The sequence below is a fragment of the Tamandua tetradactyla genome, chromosome 23, assembly GCF_023851605.1.
Source record: "Tamandua tetradactyla isolate mTamTet1 chromosome 23, mTamTet1.pri, whole genome shotgun sequence".
Lineage (NCBI taxonomy): Eukaryota > Metazoa > Chordata > Mammalia > Pilosa > Myrmecophagidae > Tamandua > Tamandua tetradactyla.
In genome coordinates, this window is record NC_135349.1 from 25,909,972 (window position 1) to 25,932,808 (window position 22,837).

A 22,837-nucleotide genomic window follows, 5' to 3' on the forward strand; every position below is an offset into this window, starting at 1 on the left:
TTTCCAGACTCCCTTTCGATTCAACTTCTAGATGCAATTTAGGGTCACCCAAACAGTGGCCACACATAAGACAGGGCAAGCAGAAGGAGGTGAGGCAAGGTGGGGTGAGGGTGGGAGACAGGGACACATAGGCTGTGGCAGGCACAGTGGTGGTGGTGGCCAGGGACTTTCACCAATGCCCCACGCTGGCTGGGCAGGTGGGGGTCTTTCTTTGCAATGTAGATCTGGCAGGTGCAGTGTGACTCTGAGGCCAACAGCTGGGGCAGTGGCTTCCTGAGTCCTGGAGGGCAGGTGACCCATTCCTGATCCTGATGCCCACATTCCTGACTATGGCCCAGGTCACAGCGCCCCCAGCAGGCCAGGGCTAGGATGCTTTCTGGGCGCCACTGCTAGAGGCCCAGCTCAGAGCCCACTCCTCTGCTGTCTCAGTGATTTTGTGAGCACTGTATTAAACTCCTTTCTGCTTGAAATAGCTCAGGTGGTCTCCATTGTTAGGCACTGCCTGATCCCTGGCTGACCCAGTGTAGAAGGACAAGTACTGCCTCATAGCATCAGGAAGCCAGAAAATTGGCCATGATTAGGCTCCATGAAGTGTGGGACCACAGAGAGAGACGGGAAAGGATGCTAATTAATCTTGGGCCAAGTCTCCTAAATTGCACAGACTCTGGGGTCAGCTATTAAGTCACAGTCTAAAACCCAGATATGGCTCCTGAAAATAGAAGGCTCTCAGAACAACTGGAAGGAGAGTTTGGAGGGAGCGGTGGTGAAAAGCCTCATTAAAGAGAAATTAACATTCATTGCTGGGGACAAAAGGACACCCAGGCTGTCTGCTCAGCAGCCCCAGGAGTTTGCTGGGAAAACGCTGCTTCCATTTTCTCAGAAATCTGCTTTTGTTCCTGGGGGAGTGCAGAAAATACAAGGGGTGGCCTCATGGATCCCAGTTTCCCATCCTCCTTGGGTAGCTATATGACTCTGAGCAAGTCACCTTACCTCTCTGAGCCTCAAATTTCTTCAGCAACAGAATGAGGACACTTACCCACCTATAGGGTTATTGTAAAGATGGACAACAAAACAAACCAAAGCACTTATTATACATCCATACGTATCAATCAGTAAAGACACAGCAGGGGGCAGGGTGGACTTTGGTAATGAAATGTTACAAGGTGGTGGTTCCCAACCTGGGAGAGCACAAGATTAAAAACAAACAAAAATAAAACAGTGTGTAAGCCTGCCTCAGATCAATTAAATCAGAACCTCCAGAGGTGAGGCCTGAGCATTCGTATTTTAAAACCTCCCCAGGAGATTCTAACACACAGCCAGGTTGAGACCCACCAGTCCCAGGCAAGATCTGAGCAGCTACAAGGGAGGGATCAAGTAACATTTGAGCAAGAACATTGAACCTGAAGCAAAATATCTGGGTGAGAGCCTTCCTTTTACCACTTTGTGGCTGTGACCTTGGAAAGCCCACTTAACTTTTCTGAGTACCATCCTCCTCGAATCCCTTAAAAGAGGGACAACATCAGCACTCACGCTATAGGGCAAAGGAGAGGAGTCACGTGAGAGCTGAGCCCACGCCTGGTACCTAGTAGGTGCTTAAGATGTGAGCAGCCAACAGCAGCAGCAGCCCACACTGGCATCTGAGCTCTATGAGGCAGTACTTTTGTCTCATTCTCGGCTGCATTCCTGGCATCTAAGACCAAGCCTGGCACATAGTAGATGCTCAATTAAAAAAAAAAGAACAGCCATGGGAGGGCTGGGAGTCTGAACTTCCTACACTCCCGAATGGCTGGGAGCGGCCCATGTCCAGAAAGGACTACTCTGCAGCAGGGGACCTCAGCTCTTCAGCGACCAGATCCACAAGCAGAGAGAGCACTGCTGAAGGGGCTGGCCAGAACCGCCTACCACCCCAGGGCTTTGAAAGTTTCTCACATGGTTCCTGCAACCACCTCCCTCCTCTGGGGCCGTGGGCGTGACACTGCCCTGGGTTTCCAGACCTGGTGCCATCCCCGGCGCTGGACTTTGCTGGGGGCTGTCCGTGAGCCACGTCTTAAGGCTTCTTCAGCTTCTCGAAACAGGGTTCTGCGGCTGGAATCTGCACCATAGAGAAAGGAAGGAGATCTGGTGAGGCAATGAGGACAAGCTCACTCTAAGGAATAGCTGTACAACTTACAACCGAGATGCATTTCAGTGTGTGCAAAGTTTTGTGTATGAGGATTTTCACTGCAGCACCGTTTGTGGTAGTAAGAAAATAAGCTAAATGCCCAGCAAAAGGGGAGCAGCTACATAAGTTACAGCATACCCATTCCATGGAATAATATGTATAACAATGTACAGCTAAACTAGGCAGATGTCTATATATAAGGAATAATCTTCAAGATACAGGAACAAGAAAAGTACAGAAGCAAGGTACAGAGATGTGTACAACAGACCACTTGTGTAAAAGAAGGGGAGGGGGATATATTTTAGTGGACTGAATGACTGAATATGCTACTGAGGCCCCAGATACAGAGGAGACTCTGGTTGTCTGTTCCTTCCTGAAATCTGGACCAGGGGAGGCCTGATTCTTCTAACTAGATGCAGGTCTGAACTTGTCTTCTCTACCATGAAAGCTTAGGGGAATCAGTGGGTTTCCCTCTTTGCCCAGTGGGCTAGGAAGCTCATGCTAAATTCTGTGATCAATTGTAGTGATTCTCCTAGGGAAAGGTTTGGGGACATCACTTTCTCTGTTATCCCCTTCTTGTTTTGTTTGCTTGTTTTGTCTTCTACCGTATATTAAAGACTTGAGAGCTTATGTTACCTGTGAGGCAATTAGAACAACATGAATCAAGAGTACTGGGTGCCAGGCACTTTACTTGTATCATTTAATCTTCCTGGCAAGCCTTTAAGGTGGTCATAATTATTCCTTTTTTACAGAAGAGGAAACTGAGAGTCAGCAAGGTCCCAATTCCCTGAGGTATTCAAGCTAGAAAGTGGTATGACAAGGTTGAGAGCCAGCTCTGCCTTGCTCCAAATCCTTTCCTTTGGAACTCAGTAGCACACTGACTTCTCAGACAAAGTAGCCTGTGCAAATAAATATCCTCATTAGTCCCATTTTAAAGGTGAGAAAACAAAGGTACAGAGAGGTAAAGAGGCTTCCCCATGATAACAAGCCCAAATAGGGACCTGAAGGGAGGTCCATGTGACTCCTTAATGCTCTGCCAATTCATTGATCCAACCATCAAACTGTTTCTATAATGGGCCAGCCAAAGGGCTAGAAGCTTTGCTATTATAGTACCTGTGCTTTCATTACACAACATGTGACTTCTATTTAGAGCATGTAGGGTATGGATTAACTAAACACAGGAAAGAACAGAGAAGTCAAATATCCCACAGAGGGTCAGGTACTAAAGCTCACACACATAAAGTGAAAATCAAGCAGAACCAAAACTACTGACACCTGAGCCCTAAGAAATGTAAAGCGCCAAGAATTTACTGCTCTGGGGTTGTGGAGGGCCAGACTAGTTTGAACAGGAATTTTAAGAAGATTTCTCTTTTTCTCTGGCCAAGGGATAGAGGTGACTTGTGTAGTTAACTAGTAATCTGCTGGTAAGTTCAAGCACGCTAAATGTGGCACCACCATCCCTATTTAACAGAGCTGCTGCTCGGCCTGGAAGGGCCTGTGCTCACCGTGTGTCCCCTCAGCGTGTGAGGCGCTTCTGGAGAAGTCAGAGTGGGCAACTTTGCGTGGCGATGTCTTCAGCTCGGAGTTGGCCCCATTGATGTAGACAGAGAACCCTTGCTCTAAGTGTTCCAGTCTCAGTTGCATGGGGTCCTTGGTTTTCAACTGCTTTAATATCCTAGAAGACAAAGATGGCTGGCTGATGGGGGTCCAGGCCCCGGGGACTTGTTTTAGGAGAGTCTGGGCCAGCCCCTCCAAGCCTCAGAGTGAGCCACTGCTCTGAGGGTGAAGGGTCCCTCATCAGAGGCCACATGGCATGTGCCCAGCTGTTTTCTACAAACAGCCTCTGAGAGGTAAAGGGGAAACTGTTTGAGGCCCTGCTGGAGCAACTCTTATTCTGAGGCTCAAATGCACATTCGCAAAACCCAAGGCACAAGCTCCTTGCCCCATGGTGGTGGATGCAGCACGGAGGTGAGTGTGCACGGCCGCCAACAGGGCTTGGATTTCCTGAGATGATCCCAATCTCACGCCATTTTACTGGGTGTGGACGGCAGCCCTTTGTTCAACATGTCAAAAAACATGGCTTAGGGTCTGCGTATTACTGAGAAAGATTTCACATAAGATGTCTACTAACTGGAAGATGTACTTTGTTCAGACTGGGCAGGTTGATTTTTGTTTCAGGAAACAAATGATATGATTATTACTAAATTACTAGACTGACTAAAAGCATCCTGGTGCGGGGGTGGCCTGGCCTCCCAGTCTTGCTTTCACTGAAGGCCCCTTTCACATCGCAGGCTCGGTTCTCTACCCACCCCCAAAATGGCACCCCCATCAACAGCACATCAGCACCTCTTTGGGGATTCCCCCCACCCAGGACTGCTTCCGTTGGAGGCCACAGTCTACAAGATCTTTGCAAACTGCCTTATGTAACCCCACATCAACTTAAATTATAACTACCCAAAAGGAAACTCAGACAACCCACCATCCAATGTGAATTAAATGTGCATTCTCTTATGTAATTAAAGAAATACCTACTGAATTGGCAAAATTGAATGCTTTAAATAATAAAAACAATAATTATCATTATTCAGGTTGTATATTATGTGCCAAACTCTGTTCTACATACTTTGCAATCATTAATCTTTGCAAGACCCTATGGGAAAAATGACTTTTACTATTCCCATTAAATAGATGAGGCCACTGAGGCACACAAAGGCACAGAGAAGGTAAGAGACTTGCCTAAGATCACACAGCTAGCATACAGTACAGCTGGGAGGCAAGCTGAGGCAATCTGGCTCCAGAGTCTTCATCATAACACAGAAAAGACCATTTTTTAAAGCTAGCACCATGATGTTGACACTGGCAAACTCAGACGCTGCTGGTAAACTCATCTCGCAAGGAACACAAAAATACAGAAAATGTCATATACTTGGTTTTTGCCCAGGAAGCACATTCTGGTCAACTGTTCCTGAGCATAAATCCAGGCACAAAGATGTTCAGACATCATAAAATACCCTGAGAGAAATGCAAATGCCCACCACTGGGAAAGCGGGAGCTGGAATATTAGATGGCCATTATGATCCTGGAGACTGTAGAAACAAGGGGTGTGGTTTGTGATCCGTTCTTCATGGGTGATAACTGCAAAGTTGGGAAAAAGTAGAAGGCAACAAAAGTAAAAATTAAATCAGCTGTTGAGTTAGGATGGTTTAGGGCATTCTGGGAAAATTTTTTGTTTTCTAAGTGTTTCTGTAGCTGCTGATACATCCATCTTTTCAGCAATCGTGGCCTGAACAATGATTACAGAGTGCTTATCTCTTGCCAGCCTCAGAAGCCTGGGAGATGCCTGATTGTTGGGCAACAGCATTAAAATAGAAGGAAAACACAAGTTACTAAGAGACGCTCTCCAAACATGACAATAGCTACATGGGCTGAGGCAAACAATCAAGGAATGCCTTGGGCGCCAAAAGCCTCCAGAGACAGACAACGTGGAGGGAAGTGGGGTACCCAGGCCTGGGGGCACCCTGCAGAACCGCTCAGGAAATCTGATCACCCTAGCAGAGCACCCCTGCCTTGACTCCTCTTCCCAGGAGGAGGTTGTGTCTCTGGAAATGGTCATGGCACCTCATTACCCTGAATCTGGGGCTGGCACTCCACGTGTGCCTCTCTTTAAGCAGAATGATTTATGAAGATGTGGGTTTATGAAACTGATAAATGAGGAGATAATTATTCAGACTGTGAAAGGAATCGCTTTAGGAGCTCACCTCCCGCAGCTCAGCGTGCATCAGTAATATTCATGTGGCATAAGAGAAAAGTGTTGCTTTTTAATTGATAGCCAACTTTGCATAAAAAGCTGTCCTAGGTGTAGGGGATTCAGACAAATCAGATTCAGCTCCTGCCCTATCTAAAATCGAGCCCTGGTGTGGTCCCCTGCCCACCCCCTATCACCCACCCAACACACATGCTCTGTTCTCTTACCCTGTTTTATTTTTTTTGTAGCGCAGGGCCTGGCATTATGGGCTCGTCTGCGTCTTTGTTGATTCTCTCTTCCAGCCCATGGGAATCTAAGTGCTGGGGCTCAGGGACATGCCCCCCTTGTGAGGAACAGTGAGGAAGCTCTCAAGACCTACTTCTTAAACTCAGGGTCCAGCAGGGGAGAGAAGCTGTGGAGGAAGTCCCTGATGCCCATCGTGGCCTCTCGTCCATCTCAGCCCTCTGAGGGGACACTGGGAGCAGTTTTTTTTGTACAGATGAGGAAGTGGAGGCATATGAGGCCTGGAGTGTGTGATGCCCTGAGGGCAAGTGGCGGATCATGACCTGGCATGCACTGGGGTGGGATGGGGGGAAGTCTCCTCATGGGACGCTGAGGCAGGGACCCGGATGTGAGGGGGATAAGCCCAAGGACAGTGGCCTCCTCGTGACAAGTTTATGAGGGAAATACCACTGGTCTCTGAGTCATGTGGCTGATGCATGCTGGACTAGCCACATGGTTCCTCCAAACCTCAGTTTCCCCAAGTGCCAGCTGAAGGTCAGGCATTCAGGATTATCTGAATTAGCTCAGGGAGAAGGCAGGTTCAATAAATGACAACGATGATGGAGAGGAAAGCTTGCTATGGGTCTTCAAGGACCTCATTTCACCTAATCCTTCAATGGTCCTCTGTTTAGGTCCTACCAGTGGCTCATTTTATATGTGAACCTGCCCAAGGGGGGAGAGCCTGTGCTCTCAACCACCCTGCCCTGCTCGGCTGTCTCCCATCTGCTGTCCCCAACACCAGGCATCCCATGACAGGGGCCCTGAGCAAGAGGAGCGTTCAGCTGGGGCTTCTTGGAAGTGGTAGAATTTGAGTCCAGGCTTGAATAATGGAAAGGTGAGGGGGGGAGCAGTGGTGGAAATGGCCTGCCATTCAGACATTGTGGCCCACAGGGCCTAGTATGGCCCTCGAGGATGTCACCTCAGCGGAGCAGAGACCTCAGTCCCCACCTGTGCCTGTGGAGGTGCCACAGAGGGTGAAGCTCAGTACTTCAGGCTCTGCTATTTTCCCCCTGGCTTGCATGACCTTGGACAAGTCGTTAGACCTCCCAGGGGCCTGTTTCCTCGTCTGTAAAGTGAGACTAAGAGTGCCGACACTACTGTGGATTGTCATGAGGATGAAATAGGACCCCGGGTTAAAGCCCGGGCTCAGCCTCACCCATATGGGCCGCTGAGGGGTGCTGGTTCACTCCTTCCCTTCTGCCTGAGTCTCCTGTTGGAGAAGGGGCTCACCTCTTCAATAGGCACGCTTTCCTCCAAGTTTCTCTCCAACAACCGTTTTCCAGGAACAAAGGATAACACTGTTGCCAAATTTTTAGATTTGGCAAACAAATCTGCATTCACCCTCCTGTGATATCTTCAGAGGCCAGGGCCCTACTCTTTGCAGTGAGTCCTCACACCTGGGCCATTTCACTGCTCTCGTTGCTCTTTTGTGAATGTTGTTGGATGTGATTCCACCTTTCAGGAAGCTGAGTGACAAGAATCACTAAGAGTCTGCCAGGAGGGACAGTATCATGGGTTTGTGTGGCTGCCAGGCTTCCAGAGCCCCCCTCTGCACCCCTCTCCTGGAGCACAGGACCACTTTCTGCTTTCTGGTATAGTTGCAGATGGTTCTGAGCTTACCCTGCCACCAGCTGGAAGATCCTCAAGGAGAAGAGCTGCACAGTGGAAACTGTTCTTTTGGCCTGTCCAGCAACTCTCCCTCAAGCCCCTCAAACTTCCTTTGGGAAAGGCTGGACTCCTTCTCCCACTCTATGTAGGACCAACTCATCCCCTCAATATTTGGGCCCGCTGGGAAGTGGTCAGACTATGTCACCTCATCAGAGACAGGGGTGGATTGTCTCAAGGCTCCAAAGGGAGCTCTCCTCAGCACTTTTACCAAAACTACTGGAGAAAAGATGCTCTTTCCTTTAGGGTAGAATATAAGTGTGGGGCTGTCACTGGCTGTCTTTGCCACCCTGAGGGAAGTACCTAACGGAAAATCAATCCAACATGGGAAAACAAAGATGGAGAAGGCTGGTTTCCATGTCAGCACCTGGATCCAGCTATGCCTGAAACCAATCTCATCCTGAATTTCCTAATGTCATGAACTAATAAATGTCCTTGTTGCTGAACTCCATTTACCTTGGGTTTCTGCAAATAAGCACTAACCAATACAGTCTGACTCACCCTCATCTCAGGGTTCCCTTTCATGCTTGTATAACACCAGGTATGCAGAAGGTACCCAGTGCAATTCTGCTGAGTGAGTGAAAGAACACCACCCAGCATTGTGGGCAGCTGTATTCTGGGCAGATCTTGCCTAATAATTTGCCTCAAGGCAATCCAGATAACTAGCCTGGCTTTTCCTCTCCCTCAATGCCCACCATAAAGCTCAGAGGCTGGTTTTCTACCTGATCACATAATTAGGTTCCCAAGTAAACTGCAGTTTATTCCTACAAAATCCCTCCTGAGTGAATTCAGGCTTCTGGCAACCTTGGCGGGTTTCTTTCCTTTGAACTATATATGGCACAGTCATATAAAACATAAAGAGTATAGCCCAGTTCTGTCCCTCTGGCTGCATGACCTTGGGCCACCTCTCTGGGTCTCCAGTTCCTTCGTCTGGAAAATGGGTGCAATAATTGCACCTGCCTCACTGGGCAGTGTGCAGACCAACTGAGATGATGGTGCCTGCAGCTGGCACCCAGGAAAAGGCGCCTTTAAGGTTCAACCCAAGAGTGGGAGCTCAGAGATGCTCCCACTCTTAAAAGTCTCTGCTTGGAGGCTTTTCTTTTCAGCTCTGCCTTCTAGTTTTCTGTGATCGAGCCAGCTCTCTCTCGGTGACATGAACCATCACCTGCTCCCTGCCGCCCCCCACCATGTTGCCATAAAATCAAAATTTTATGGCAACTCTGTTTTGATATATGTTTTTTAATTACCTTCATGCTGGAACCTTGTCTCTGGAGAGTCATGTCTATGCTATTCGCTGCTATCTCCTGGATTGCACACTTATTGATCCTCCAATTAATGAGAAGCAATTTGAGTCCAAGAACTACGACGCTTTCCCCCCAGACAAACCATGTGTGCATGATTAAACGATCACCCATGTGTTAGAGGCATCACCCAGCCTGCCGGAAAAGGAAGAAAAACATCCGGCTGGGTGGCATTAATGATGATAAAAACCCAGGTGGGTCTAATCAGCCTGAGGTAAGCCTTGGGATGAAGGGAGATGGGTGCTGAGTGGCTGGGCACAGAGAAGCTGGCCCTGGAGAGTTTATCTAGTTTGGAGGTTCTTCATGGGAGGTGGCACCGCCTCGTGAGGGGGCATATGGAAATGTGGGTGGGTGGTGGTGTTGGCACACAGACTGAGGGGGTCGTAGTAGAATTTAAGTAAAGGGGATGGTAGGCAGTGATGCTCAATGCCTACAACACCCAGGACTATTCTGCACCATAAAAACATCCCAGAGACCGTGTCTCTGGCCCCCATTGACAACACATTCAGACAAGGGCTGGATCCACCTCCAGGAGCTCAACCGAGACGCTCTTGCCTGGAAGACCCCAAGTTTACTCCCACAACACAAAGGTCCTAATGTGTACCCCTTTCCCATTCCTCCTCCTACAGATCTGGTTTTTTCAGGACCTGCAGCCTTCTTGTATTTGTTGCATGATTTAATTTGAATTAATTCCCGACATTTTTAAAACTCAGGAGATTTCACAACAGAAATCCAGATTTCCAGCCCCTCTGGAACACTTGGAAGATCCAGGGACCCTGGGCCCATGTTCGCATACAACAACGACTGGCCACAGCCGAGCAGCTGGGCCTGAAAGGTTCCCACCGAATCAGCTTCACTCATTTTTCAAACCTGCCTGGCCCCTCCTAGCATTTGAGTTTGCAAACCCAGCTTCATGGAAGGCTCTAGGTCTGAAGAAAAACCACAGTGAACTGAAAATGAACTTCCTTATTAGTCCTGCAAGGGCATCTTAGGAGATGCTGCCTCTTTGAAATTGGACCACCTTGCTTTGACCCTGATCACTAAGCACAGCTTCTCTTGCAGGCTTTTTCAAGAACCAGCACTCCAGAGTCCAAATCAGTCTTAACTTTACTTTAAATGACTTGAAACCTAAATGTAAAATGACTCCACCTTTACATAACAAGGCATGATTATAGGCTCCGATTTCAAGGGTCCTTCAAAGCCTGTAAGATCAAAGACTGGGCTATTCACACGACTAATGCACAGGCTTTGCCAAATTCTAGCATTTCACGACAAGCCCACCTTCTCCTGGAACAGAAGCAGGGAGGCAAGAGGCGGTACTTACATGTCTAATAATTTGCTAGAGCTCAATCAAAAGATGCAATTAACTCAGTGAATGGAGAAAAAGGAGCTGAGATTGCAGGTAATATTCTAAAACCCTGAGGTGGGGGGGCGTGAATGCATCCCCCTTCCAGTCTGAAACAGGGCCTGCACGCTGTGAATAAATCTAAATGGGATTTTATTTGGCTAATATTAAGGGCTGCCGTCGAGCGGCTTCATCTTACCGGTTCCTCTGCTGAAGAAATATTAAATACTCATCATGTTTCTCATCAAAGTCTGTCACCATGTCCTTAGTGAAACCCTGAAATGGAGAAACAGAGCAGTGTGATATCGGGAACGCAGGAACGCAGGCACTGAGAGCCCGGGCGCTGTACACAGCTATGCTACAGGCCCAGAGGTCAAGGCCAACCTTGACGAAGGCCCAGCTCCCTGGGCGCGTCACTCTGGTGACCCAAAGCCCCAGAGATTGTGTGATGGCCCAAGGGGACCCGAACATACACAACTTTAATAATACGTGAGGAGGGAAAACCAATGCCCCAGTCTCGCCACTGTTCATTCCTGCTGGGCTCTAGAAAATGAGGGGCTTTGGCAAGATTTGGGCTTTACTGTTGTTCAATAACTCATTCTTTAGATCTCTCATTTGTCATAACTACATGTAATCCAAGTCAGTTGTTTAAAAGAACATCTCATGTTGTCCCTGACTATTACAAGAGAAATGGCTGCTTATCACAAACCACTTGGTCATTACAGAGCACAGGGCACTGAGAGTGAAAGCCCCCTTGGAGCAGGCATCGGTTGTTTTGGGCCTCCTCTTCTGGCAACAGCACTCTAGATTTTCTTTGGAGGAATGCTTCAGTCCCTTCTATAGTTCGCTGGCTTTCTCAGAGGTCTAGAAACTTCCTTTGTTCTTGTCTTGGGTCACTGTGCCTTAGTCTTACCAACCAACTTAGTGCTTTCCTCCCAGCCCCAGTAGGTCACAGGTTTAGGGACGAACCACAATCCAAGTCAAGTCCTTGAAAGCCAGCTCTGGGGTTTTTGTTGATACTGTTGGGAAAGAGCTGTTCTGTTTCCACTGGGGTGAGGAGTTGAAGAGATACAGGCCAAGAACTGCAAATGAACCCAATAAAGAATATAGCAGATCTGAGAGACGGAGAAAGCTGGGATCCTACTGGCATCATTTGAACCCTTGGATTTAACCATGCCTGAAGAAGCATCTGGACCTTTCACTATTGCTTTACAAGTTTCAGTTGAGTTTCTGGCACTCGCAACCAAAAGCACTGTAAGTAATAGTTCTGACCACCACAGACAACCCCTCAAAATTTTTTTACAGCTTTATTGAGACAAATAGATGCATAATAAACTACACATTTAATGGGTATATGCAAATACATTACACACATTCACAAACATCCTTTTTAAACAAAAAATGGGATCATACTATAAACGGTGCTTTGCAATTTGTTAGGTTTTTTCATTAACTTTTTGCTGAGGAATGGATTAAAGCAACCCTTGTAGTAGTCACAAGCTACATACAGCAAGTTACAGGGATTAAGTTTTAAATGACAAGTAAGTAAAGTAAGGCATTTGCAACAGGAATGCAATCTGTGAGAAAATCTTAATGATTACCAAGGGGAGAAGAAGAAGAAAAAGCAATCTCCATCATTCCCTTTTTCACTTTTTGAAATCTGGCTTCCACCTCACTATTCCACCAGAACCCTCCCCTAGGGTGACCCATAACTGCCTTAACCAAATACAATAGCTCTTTTCATCTTCATCTTTTTCAATTGCTCTGAGCAACGGGGAAGTGCTGCTGCCCATTCCTCCCCCAGTTCTCTTCCTTTGGCTTCTGCAGCCTCCTTCCCTTTCCTTGTAGCTCTCTGCCTGCTACTTCTTTGGCTACCCTTTCTCCTTTGCCTTCAGTTTTGGAGAGTCAGTAAGTATCCGTCTGTCTGTCTCTCTCCATTACAGCTGTCTTGGGTCTCCCGCCCTTTTCTATCTTCCCTGCTCTCTCTGATTGTAAGGAGAGACCTCTGGATGAGAGTCACCCTTAGTCCAGGCTGACAGCCCGATCCCCCTTTCTCTTCTTTTCTCCTGTTGGACATCAAGGGGTCCATCTGCTCACCACCCGGCTTTTTTCCTCCCAGAATGACCTTCTCTCTCAGCCCACTTGGCAACAGTGTGCAGGACCCCACGTTCTCTCCTATCCTGATGTCACTGATGTCTGAACTTTACTGGGGCTATCCCACTTGAGCAACCAGAAAGTGAGCACTAATATGAAATTATAAGAAAAAATTTAAAAACAAAACAAACTGGCAACAACTTTCCCTATTCTCTTGTGACTCTTTCCTTGGTTGTCTGAAATGCTCATGGAAGATACTACGTCCTCGTACCCCTGCTCCCTCTTCCTCCCGGTTCTGAGCACTGCCTCCGCCAGAGTGCAGGATGAAGCACATGAGGTCTCCGTCCTCAGGAGAGCAGTTTGCAGGATGCTAGGTCTGGGGAGGAGTCTCAGATCCTTCCAGAATAACAATATGTGCGTCATGCATGCAGACAATTGATGCAGCATTTCCACGTACATGATTCTCCTTTGATCTTCCCAGGAGCCCTTGAAGTGGCTATTATTACCGCATTTAAGATACAAGGAAACCCATCTCATGTATCTTGCCAGAACACGCTTCTACTCCATGGTAATTTACATAACTATTTCAATATAATTGGTAAATTATGGCATAGAATGAAACTTCAGATATTTTTTGGAAAAATATGAGACTTCAAAGACATTTCAGCCTGTGGTGGGCTGCCCTGAACTCTCACTTCAACCCTCTGGGAATGCATTTACTCTTCTCCACCAGTGGAGAGATGGCAGCAGGAAAACCAAGAGCACAGGCATATATCCAGCCAAACTTCTTACCTGATTTTCCTGGCCACATTAACTGCACTTCTCAAATGCTAATGTACATATAAATTGCCTGGGGATTTTGTTGAAATGCAGATTCACATTCAGTAGGATGGAGAAGAGGCCCTGGTCTGCTTTTCTAAAAAGTTCCAGGGTAATGTCCAGTGTTCACACTTTGAATAGCAAGGCCCTGGACAAGCCACCTTTATTTCTCACCATCTCATGTTGATCCCACTTCCAATCAGATTGGTTTCTGCACTTGATCTGGAAACAACAGGAGCTTTGGAGTCCTGGCCTGGGGCCAAGTTTTGTCCACAGTAAAACAGTGTTCATAACAACACCTGTCTGGTTGGACAGGTGCCCTGGATGCAATAACATGAAATGGGTTTGACCCAGTACCTGGTACTCACAAATTCTCAATCCTAGTACCTCCTTGTGCCATGCTCACTCCTACTCTGATACTTTAAATCATTCTAGTCTCCTTTCCAGAAATCCATCCCATCCTTCCTCCAGCCTCCACCCCAATCCTTGCTAAGGTCCAAATCAGTTCCCAATGTCTCCATGAAGCCCTACTTTGCCATTCTCACCCCCACTCACTTCAGCTCATTCTGAAACCCTGCAATTAGTATTAAATTATATATAATACAGTGTGAAATAGCATACAATTAAGTGCAACATTATTAGCATAACTATATATACTGCTCACTAATTATGTGGGGATTTGGAGACCTGAGGGTGAGCCCTCAACTGTGCCACTTGCCCTCTCCAAGCCTCAGTTTCCTTGACTATAAGAAGGGGATATTAATGAGGCCAACTTCACAGAGCTATTAGAAGAATTACTAGGGTAAAAGTGAAAGTGACTTAGAACCCTTTTCTTTCTTCTTTTTGACTCCCCAGCTAGATGACAACCTCCTAGAGGGCAGAACTGGTCTTCTAGGCAGTGTGGGGAAGCAGAAGGAACATTGTATGGACAGTCAAGAGTCCTGAGCTTCAGGCCTAGTATTGGGATTGAATCATGTTCCCCACAAAATGCATGATGAGGTCTCACCTATGGTCCTGTGGGTGTGAACCCACCTGTAAATAGGACGTTTGAAGGTGTTCTTGGTTAAGGTGTTCCCAAACTGAATGAGGGTAGGCCTTAATCCAAAATGCTTGAAGTCCTTGTCAGTAAAGGAAATTGGACATGGAGAGAAGCCACAGGGAATAGCCAGAACCTTCATATCAATAGAACATGGAAAAGGAGAAGATGCCTCCATGTGTACTGCTACATTATGGAAAGCCAAGGAATCCCAAAGACTGACAGCCAGCCAGAAGACACCGATCATGGGAGGAAGCAAGGATGAAATGTCTTTGAAACTGTTCAGTCAACCCATGGTATGGTGTTTGTTTTAGCAGCTAGGAAACTAATATACCCTACCTCACCACCATCATCACCATTTATCTGGTGATAAACTGCTAAGGCTGACTGAGTACTTGCTGTGGGCCAGGCACAGTTCTAACCCCTTTTCAGGCCTGACTCAGTTAACCCTCACCACACCCTGGGTCCGGCACCTGACACATAGCTGCCTCTCCCTAGCACGCCATACTTCATTCTGCTGAGACTTCACTTCCTTCCCTACAACATGGAGGGGTCACTACTTAAGGTACCCACAAAGTCATGAGAACTCTGTAAAATGCCAGGTTTTTCCGTCATTTCTTCCAACAAACATTTATTAAGTGTTTAATGTGAGGCTGGCCCTTTTTCATAGGCAATCAGGGTTTAAGCCAGGTATATATTCAGGTACCCATGTGCCTACCAGCTGGGGCCGGCACCACACTGCACGACTCCTACACTACCACTCATGTTGTGTTAGGTGTGAGAGGTGCCTCTTGCCACTGTGCAACAGGCTGCAACCACTCAAGCAACCCAGGCAATCTACTCTCCACGCTGTCTAGGGATTTATAACTTTAGGTCTCAGGTTGGCCAGGATATTCGGGGATGGCCTATAGGGGGTTCTGGGAAAATCCATTAAATCCAATGCAAAATTGGGTGTGTACTCAAGAGTATTTTAGGGAGGAGAGAGTCCACAGCTTTCATCTAAACACCAAAGGTTGTTGGGACCCAAAAAAGGAGACAGATGATTATAGAAAAACCTAGAAAAAAATGTAATGTCAAGGATCTAAACAAAGTGTTGTGGGAGTGCTGGGGTAGAGGACACAGTGCTACTCAAGGAAACCCAGAAAGGCCTCCAAGGGGAGGCCAAGCCCTGATCCTCAGAGCCGTCTAGATGCCTGGCTTCCTCTCGCTCCTCCTCCAATCCATCAGCTACCTGTGGAAAATATTAAAATCTGACCACTTCCCCCTGCCTCTCCTCTCTAGTCCCCCACACTGGCCTCCTGGCTCCTGCCCCTGCCCCTGCAGTCTAATCTCAAAGGTCAGTCAAATCCCATTGCTCCTTGGCTTGGGCCTTCAACACTTGGGTCCACTCTTCCCTTCCAGTGAGCCTTCCTGACCACCCTACTGAACACGACTCATTGTGTCCCTGTAGCCCCCACTAACAGAATATCTCATTTATTTATTAGGACCTTTCATTTATTGCCACCCCTCCCCTGGGGAACCATGAAAGTAGGGATCTTTATTTACTCATTTGTGTTTTCCAAGCCCTTAGAACATGTCTAGGACATGATCGACCCTGAATAAATACTGGTTGAACGAATGTATAAATACGAAGATATTTGAGCTGGGATTTGAAAGTCAAACCATGGACTGGACTACAACAAAGGGGAAAGGGCATTGCAGGCAGCAGGGTCAGCATGGAGGAAAGGTATGGGGGCTGGCAAAAGCCAGAAATGTTCATGGGATTGGCCAGCGGGTGAGTGTGCCTGGAGTGATGAGTGCCAAGGAGTCGTGAGTTATACACGGGTTTAGGAGTTTAAATGGGAGATGACAGCAAAGTCTCACTTACAGTATCACCATTCTGACAATCTTTCTCCCAAATGCTGGCCCTGGAGAAGGTGTAGAATTTTTTCAATGGTCATATTATGAATTCTCTCATTGGGGTCAGGAGGGGTAGAACTGGAAAGAAATGCCAAGAATCAGTTATGCTTTAAGGCACTTGGTAGAGTCTGTATTTCAGGGATCACGTAATCCTCTAAAGGCAGAATATTGGAATTCTCCCATGCAGGGCTGATTTAATGAGTGCCAAAGCCTGAGCTGCATTCACGAGCAGTTGAGAGTGTGGTGTTGGCTTTCCAGGCCTTGACGATGCTGGAGAGCTAACTTCGCATGGTATCAGGTCTCAGCAGAGATGCATGCTAGAGTGGTTTTGTGGTGAGGGCACTAAAATGCTGCTTCTTGGTGCGGGGTAGGGGGGCATTGCAGAGTTCACAGAATATGTCCACACACCATAGTTGCTTGGTCCCAACCCCCACCCCCACCCCTGAAGCTCCACATTTTTACTGAGGGACGAATTATGAGCAAAAAGCAAATGCTCCCAGTACTTGGGGTCCAGCTCTTTGGGCTCCTATAACTCCATTTATTATGTCTACTGTGGGTGCTATATAATTCCTGCAATAGCTTCATTATCTAGTATCCTTATCTCCACTTTACAGATGAGTAAACTGAGGCTTTGGAAGCAGAAGCAAAATGCCTCAAGGCCACAAAGCTTCTAAACTGCGTGAGCAGACATCACTCTCTATTCTTCTTCTTCTGGTTATATCACCTCAATTTTCCTTTGGGAAATCACCTCTTCTCCCCCCTCAGTCCATGTGGTAGGGGTGAAAATTACACATGACCAAGACCTGGCCAATCAGCCTATTCCATCTCCTTGGCCATGCAACTGGTTTGGGACTAGGCATGTGCCCCTAGCTGGGCCAACAGACTCAGTTGGTAGGATCTCCTGGAAAAGTCCAATCTTTCTTATCCTGGAATTATTCACTGATCAAGAACTACTAGAGTCACCACAAAGGAAGAAGCCAATTATCAGTCAACTGCTCAGGGCCATTATTTTCTTTCCAAGAGTAACACCAGCGCATAGAGAGAGACACACCAGCTAGAAACCATAACACCAACACATAGAGAGAGACACACCAGCTAGAAACCAAAGCCTTTTTAACAGTGTTTAACTCCTGGTATCCAGCAAGACCTGAAATCAGCACCATTTTGGACTTTTCAGCCACAGGAACTAATACAACACTTTCTTTACTCAAACCAGTTTGAATTGTGTGTGTTTGTGTTGTATGTGTGTATGTCATTTGTACCTGAGTGAGTTATGGGTATACAGTGGTGGAGCTAATAGGTGTGTCTGAATCCAAACCATGTCCAAAGGCTCAGTGGGGCATTTAGTAGAGAATTAAATGATACCTTGAATGAATGTTCTTAATGATGACCCTAAAGCTGCAATAAAAGATGACAAATAAAGGGCAGGCCATGGTGGCTCAGTGGCAGAGTTCTTGCCTGCCATGCTGAAGACCCAGGTTCGATTCCTGGTACTTGCCCATGCAAAAATAAATAAATAAATAAATATAAATAAATAAAAGATGATCAAAATATATCTTATAGAACAGAACTCCTATTCTTCCTTCAAAACCCATTTCATGTGCCACCTCCTCTGTTTTCCCAATGATCTATTATTTGAATACCAATTCTGCAACAGAACTCCTTAATATGTGTTAGCAGAATGAAAAGATATGGTTCAGAAACTGTTTTTTATTGCATTTGCTGACATATCGGAAGTATTCTCATGCTTAAAAAAGAATAACAAATACTCTGCTTTCAATGGGCCTGCATGGCAAATAGGCAATACAATGGCTGATACTGCCCCCTAGAGGCGGGCCCACCAACACACACCCTGGGGTAGAGCTCTTCACAAAATAACATGCCATGCACACACCATATAGATAAACAAAGGGAGAGTTTGGGTGATTTTTCAAATGCCTTAGACTTAAATTTATTACTCTCCTACTGTACTATGTATCAGCATTTAATGCTCCTAATATATACCTTGAGATTTTATACTTGATTTCAAGATTTTCAGAATATCAGGGCAGAACCAGAATCTAGGATTTTCCTATTGGAATCCAGGACACAGTAGGCTCTGTTTGTCATCAACAAAATGTTTTTCTTATGAAGTGACTTAAAAAATCATTTTCAATACACATCTGAGAGAAAATAATTGGCAGTTCATTTCACTCTCAGAAAAGCATTCTTGCAAAATGGAATGTGTGTTCTAAACCATCTTTTAGGCTGACAAATAGAGAAATTCTTCCCTTTTTTAAAAAACGTGAATAACAACCTTGAAACAGAAATTGTCACCCAAATATCCCTAAAGGCTGAGAGATAATTACCAAATGAGAGGGAGGAATTATAACCAAGAAATCAGGATTTAAGGGATGATTTTGATTACTGAATCATTATATAGATATTGCTTCTTGCTTTCTGGTATACTGGAGTAGACAGAAGGAAATTCCTGAAATCTCCAAATTGTAATCCAGCTGCTTTGATCTCTGATAATGATTGTATAGCTCTTATCTTCTGCCCCCGTGATTGTAAAAACCTTGTAACTAACCTTCACTTGAACTCTGTTATCCAGTTTTTCAACTTTAGAGTCTTGCAATCACTGAAGACAGCCCCTAATGTTTATTAATGCACGGTCCTGGGTCAGCCCAGAACTAATCCACCCCAAGTCCAAAGTTAGCTTGATAACCGAGACCGGATCTAACTGGGCCTGCTGGACATGTGCAGTAGCTTAGACTTTAACCTACAAGTCACCTACACCTCATTCTGACATTTTCTTAGTTCTCTAAGCGCGTAATCAATCTGTGCATGCTCAATAATTAGATCACCTCTAATTACATCATCTGGGGCCATGGTGCTCACTATCCTAAACCCTGCCCATCTTTTTCTATAATAATAAACTATCAGAATTACTGCAGTTCAGGGAGACAGGTTTTGGGCCAAAAGGCCACCTGCTTTCCTACTATGTACCTGGTAATAAACTCTTTCTCTCTTTGGAAAAAAATTTAAAAATAAAAAAAAACAAGAAGATGTTTACTTTGAAAAGCAAATTTTATATGGTTGCCATAAATGGAAAATCATTATTGCTGGCCACAAATAGACAATGGCTACTAAGACAGTAGAGGTTCCTTCCCATGGCACCTGCAATGAGGCGGGGGAGGCACGCAAACCACACACTGGGGAATGAGGGGCAGGGAGTTCCCACATTGGCACAGTCCTGTCAGGTGGGCAGTGCTGACTTCATTTTGCAAATTCAGCCAGTATTTATGGAACGCCTCCTCTGGCCAGACATGCCTGAGCTGCTGGGGATGAGGCAGCAAGCGCATCCAAGACTCTGCTCTCACAGGGTTCACGTTCTAGTGAGACGATGACAAGAACAGGAGGAAAATATCTAGTGTGTCAGACGCTGCCATGGAGACCAGAAGGAGAAAAGGGGTGGAGGGAGGGTGGGCGGGATAGAGGCCAGGATGGTCAGAGGAGGTCTCTGGATGACATGAAGCAAAGGCCCGGGGAAGGGAAGGTGGTGAACCCCTTTGGCAGGAAGGGCGAGTGCAGGGGCCGTGAGATAGGAGTGTGCCTGGCCTGTCCGAGGGCTTGCAGGGGGCCACAGTGGCTGGAGTACAGCAAGCGAAGGGGGAGGTGGGTGAAGCTGCGGCCAGGCAGGGAGCCAGAACTGCTCCCCTCTGAGGGGGTCAGGAGGCAGAGGAGGTTTTGAGCAGACATGACATCATCTCACTTAGGTTTTAAGCGGGTAGGGGAAAGCTGATGGGGGTACAGACCTTTTCCATAGGCTCCTCCTGCCCCTCCCGAGGGGAGTACAGGGAATGGGGGGAGGCTCTGGCTGGCTAGGGTCCTGTGGAAGGGCAGCCTGCAGCAAAAACAGCCTTTGACTGTCAGGGAGGAAGGCAAACGGGCTGGTTTCATGCTCTCTGGCTGGTGCTATTAGTAAAACTGATTTAGAGCAGCATTTACCTATCAGAGCCTCCCAAGCCCACAGGACTGGCCTGTGGGCCTAATGGGGGCAGTCAGGCAGCTGCTGTGGAATATTCCCCTGGCCAGTTGTGGCCTCCATCCATCTGATTTGCCTCAGAGAACTTTGCCTTCTAAGGGAATGAGCCTGGGGCTGCATCCATCACCAGGACCATTTCTATCACTGCCGGCCCAGCAGGCAGCGCTATGGAAAGGGACACTCAGCCCCAGGGCCAGCCACGGTTCTGCTGTAGAGGGAACAGCATTCAAGGGCCCCTTTCCAGTTACTCAACCAACAGTCCTTGACCTTCTCCTGTGAGTCCAGCACTGTGCCAAGGGTGAGAGATGGACAGAGATGAATGTAATCTGGTCCTGCCATTCTCTCTGAACTCATTTCCAACCCCCAGCCCCCTAATTAGCCATTGAGCCCTTCTGGCTATTTCTCAGTCCCTTGCTTCCTCTCTCAAGGTCATTGTACTTGCTGTGTTTGGCCTAGAATACTCCTCCTTCCTCACAGGCATGTTTGGCCTTGTGTCCCCTCTTCCACGGACCTTTCCTGACCACCTCAGCCCTTCTGGCTCCCCTCACCATTGCAGCTCTCCTCATTCTCTGCAAGTCTATCTGTGACTGTGGGCTCTCCTCTTAGGATGCCCCCAAGGCAAGGACGGTGTGACTTGGTCTCTGCTGTATATCTCAACACTGGTACTAGTGGCCAGAAGATACAAGGAGTTTGCAAAGTACTTGTGGAAAGGAAGTTGCAAAGGAAGGCAGACCAAATCTCTGTCCTCCAGGAACTTAGAATAAAGAAGATCTGAAAAGTCCTTACCCTAATGCAATGTGGCAGGTGCTGGGAAAGGAGAGGGCGCCAGTGCCCTGGGGTGGGGGAGGGGGATAGTGCAGGGAGTCCCTGGCCTGGCTCTGGGGGGATAGGTCAGGCTTTAGAGGGGAGGAAACACTCCTGAATTGTAGAGGAGCTTGCCAGGATGGGGGCAGGTGAAGGCAGGGTGCAGGTGGGAAGGACGTCCAGGCAGTCTACCCTGGGTGCAGAAGCAAAGATAAGGGCGCCCCTGGAGCCCATTTGGTGCTGGACAGGAGAGTGGGCAGAGCACAGCTAGTGGGTCATGGACACTCCAGGCCTGGGCAAAACCTGCTTCTGAGAGGTGGGAAGAGTTGAGCCTCGCAGCCAAGCCCAGGGCAGAATGGGACCCAAGGGTCCAAAACTCAGTGCACTCTCAAGGGGTTCCTGGCGTGACTTCTGTCATATGGGATACTGTAGATGTCCCTTCCTCTCACTCCCATCTCCTCCCTGAGCACGTGGGGACTGCATTGTAGTCTGATCCTCCCTCTTCCCCTCCCCCTTCCCCTTCCACCTCCTTTTCCCCTTCTGATCTCCTGACCACCTCTCCATGCCAGGACACATTCCCGTGCAGTCATATGGGGAGAAGTGGATTTTAAACAAATAATTCCACCCCCAAATGTCCAACATGAACTACTCCAAGTGCTCTGGAGGTAGATACATGGTGCCTTGAGAGGCTTTAAAAGGGAGACGTTCCTCCAGCAGGTAGGTCAGGTGAAGCTCTGCGGGGAGCACGCAAAGAAAACTGAACTCTGAAGGATGAACAAGTGAATGGGGGGGGGGGGCAGTGTTTCAGCAAAGCAGACAGCACACACCAAGGTCATGTGGGGAGAGTGAGCTGAGAGAAGGGGCAAAGCAGGCCAGGGGGATGCAGCCAGGACAGTAAGGGGAGCAGGCTACGATGGGACCAGGCAGAGCTGAACCACAAAAGCCACATGGGCCACAATGCAACTTGTGCCCTGAACCCAAGACCAATGGGTGGCCATATCAGGTGACTTGGGTGGAGGGTGGAGTCTAGAATAAGGGGTCATGAGCACCTCTGCATTCCAGAAGGGTGAATTTGGCTGCTGTATGGGTAAAGGGCTGGAGAGAGCCAAGAGTGGGTGCTAGGGAGCAGTTAAGGGGCTGCTGCTGTTCAGACAAGAGATGTCTATATGTGGAGGAGGCAGGGAGAAGATACGTTGACAATGGAGACGTAGGACTTGGTGACGGGCTGGAAAAAGAGAGATGAAGGAGAAGGATATTGAGAGCTTCTGGCTTGTGTAACTGGACGGTGGTGGTGTTGTTACCGATGAGGTGAGGGGTGCAGGAGGGCTGGATCTGAGTTTGCTTTGGGACATGCTGAGCTGAGAAGCCTCTAAGGTACCCAAGTGGAGCAGTTCATGGGCCAGCAGTTGGATATATAGGCTTAGATTTCAGGGCACAATTAGGGATGCTGCTTCCTCTCCCAGACTGGGTCATACCTTCCTCAGCTGGGTTCCTGCAGCCCTTCCACAATCCCCCTCCATGGGAGCACTTATCCAAGACACCGTAGATCTGGCCATAGGCACGCATAGAGGATGCTATGCTGCTGGGTCCAGATCACCCCTTTATCCCAGGGACCGGGAATAGTCGTCACGCCAGGCTATGCCTGCTCTCTGAGACTGT

The 22,837-nt window shown here is 47.6% G+C and overlaps 1 protein-coding gene across 13 annotated transcripts in view; it reads right to left on the reverse strand.

Annotated features, from left to right (window-relative positions):
• The window catches only part of KATNIP (katanin interacting protein), a 199,169-nt gene that overhangs the window by 131,185 nt on the left and 45,147 nt on the right, over window positions 1–22,837 (reverse strand). For 7 of the 13 annotated variants that reach the window (XM_077141465.1, XM_077141455.1, XM_077141457.1 and 4 more), the window contains 3 exons: window positions 10,699–10,775; window positions 3,667–3,836; window positions 1,995–2,092 (listed from right to left, as the gene is read on the reverse strand). In XM_077141465.1, the coding sequence (XP_076997580.1) occupies window positions 1,995–2,092; window positions 3,667–3,836; window positions 10,699–10,775 (345 nt within the window). The remainder of the gene's footprint in view (window positions 1–1,994; window positions 2,093–3,666; window positions 3,837–10,698; window positions 10,776–22,837) is intronic. The other 6 variants (XM_077141464.1, XM_077141461.1, XM_077141463.1 and 3 more) reach the window with 1 other exon arrangement.